The sequence below is a fragment of the Meles meles genome, chromosome 8 (assembly GCF_922984935.1).
Source record: "Meles meles chromosome 8, mMelMel3.1 paternal haplotype, whole genome shotgun sequence".
NCBI lineage: Eukaryota > Metazoa > Chordata > Mammalia > Carnivora > Mustelidae > Meles > Meles meles.
The window spans coordinates 58,666,254-58,668,502 of record NC_060073.1 but is presented as its reverse complement, the minus strand read 5'-3'; the positions used below and the strand labels follow the sequence as shown (position 1 = coordinate 58,668,502).

At 44.0% G+C, this 2,249-nt stretch overlaps 1 protein-coding gene across 1 annotated transcript; it reads right to left on the bottom strand.

The window, feature by feature from the left end:
- Positions 1-759: 759 nt before the first annotated feature.
- Positions 760-1,722, bottom strand: LOC123949548 (olfactory receptor 51I2-like). The gene has a single exon (XM_046017070.1). It carries the CDS (start codon positions 1,720-1,722, stop codon positions 760-762), a length of 963 nt encoding a protein of 320 aa, XP_045873026.1.
- Between the last annotated feature and the right edge of the window lie 527 nt (positions 1,723-2,249).

Below are 2,249 nucleotides of genomic sequence, written 5' to 3'. Positions count from 1 at the left end.
ATATCTGACTGACTACTCACCTTTCCACAAACACACCAGATAGTTCAACACCTCATTGTTTGTTTTAAAGAGTTATATATTTATGTTAGAGGGGTGGTAGAGTGGGAGAGGGAGACGGAAAGAGAGAATCCCAAACAAACTCCCTGCTAGCATGGAGTCTGCCTACATGGGCTCAGTCTCAGGACCCTGAGATCATGACCTGAGCCCAAATCAAGAGTGGGACACTTAACCAACTGAGCCACCCTGGTGCTCCACACCTCAGTGTTTTTGTGTTTTACATTCTTTCTCCTTTATTAGGTATCCCTTTCCCTTCCCCACCTTTTCTCTGTGACAAACTCCTACTCACCTTTCTTCCCTCTTCCCTGACTCGTCTCTCATTTCCTCTTGATGCAACAGGAACCCCTCCTCCAGGTTCCTGTAGCACTTTGTGTGTACCTATCATAGCCTTATTACACTTAATTTAATTGTGTGTTTAGAAGCTTCTGTCCTGCAACAGAGGGACAAGACCACGTTTAGTTCATTTTACTATCCCTAGTAATGAGCACAGAGTCTCTTGTACAATTAAAAAAACTGCATTAAAAAGCTGAAGTTAATGAGTGCAGGAAAGAATCAAGAAGACTGTTTGTCACCCATCAATCTGACGGTATCCAGTTGTCATACTCTTGATAATGTGTCTGGGTCAGGGATCTGAGTAAGGGGTTTGTGGACATAAGACTGGCTGTATTTTTCCTCATATTCTGCGGTGGTTTCTTGGTTTCGTCAGCTTTGCCTCTTCTCTCTCAGCATTCTGAACATGGCCTCCCTGATGGGCTTGGATTTCACGCTGTAGATGATGGGGTTGAGCACAGGGGGCACCACCAGGTACACATAGGCAATGAGAACATGTACTAAATGAGGCAGGTGCCTCCCAAAACGGTGGATCATTGACACCCCTATGACGGGGATATAGAAAATCAGAACAGCTAATATATGAGACACACATGTGTTTAGGGCCCGGACACGCTCCCTGGGAGAGGCTAGGCCCATCACTGTATGAAGAATGAGAGTATAGGACAGGACGATAAGCAAGGAGTCTACACCCACTGTGGATAAAACTACATAGAGCCCATAAAGGATGTTGACAGTAATATCATCACAGGCCCGTTTCATGACATCTCCATGGAAACAGAAGGAATGGGACAGAAGGTTCTCATCAGGGCAGAAGTTCAGTCGCTTCAGTAAGAAGGGCCCCGGAAAGAGGGATAGAGTGGCTCGAGCCACAATGGCCAGCCCAATCCTAATGATGACACTATTGGTGAGGATAGTCACATAGCGAAGAGGGTTAGAGATGGCCACAAAGCGGTCAAATGACATGGCCAGGAGCACCGACGACTCCACCACAGAGAAAGAGTGGAGGAAGAACATCTGGACCAGGCAGGCATTGAAACCTATGAGCCGATGGTCAAACCAGAACACAGCCAGGGTGGTGGGCAGTGTGGACAGGGTGAGGCCCACATCGGTGAGGGCCAGCATGGACAGAAAGTAGTACATGGGCTGGTGCAGGCTGGGAGTTCTCCTTACAGCCAAGAGGATCAGGCAGTTTCCAGTGAGGGCCACCGTGTACATGGAGGAGAAGGGGATAGAGATCCATCCATGAACAGCCTCCATCCCTGGGATGCCAATCATCAGGAAGGCATGTGGCTGGAAGAAGGAGATATTGACATAGGACTGGGAAGGCAGCATCTTTAGAAAGCAGTTGAGGTTTCTGGAAAGATGTGACTTCTTTATTCTGGGCAGAAATAAAGATAATGACAAGACACTGTTATTAGGAAGACAGTTATGCTATGAGGGTTCTTTCATTCTTTCCCATCTTCTCAGCTCTTTGTATTATTAACTGTTCCAGGAACATACATACATTAGCTAATATGTTCTCAAACCATTGTAGAATGTAGGGGATAGTTTAACTTCCTCATGATTACCATACAATAAATGATTGAAATAGAATTAGAATTTAGTTATTTCTATTCTTTCTTTCTTGTGAGAACTTTTAAAAAAATTTTATTTATCCAGTGTTCCATGATTCATTGTTATAAAGAGATGTTTGTTAATGCTCTTTAATATAGAAAGACCTCTCTAAATGCTCATCATCATCATCATCCTTGTCATATTGTCATCTGTGTCCTGGTCATTACCTTTTCCTCTTAATAGTGCATTTGGCAGTATTCTAAATGCTTTCACATAATTATTTCATTGTTATGTCATAATTACCT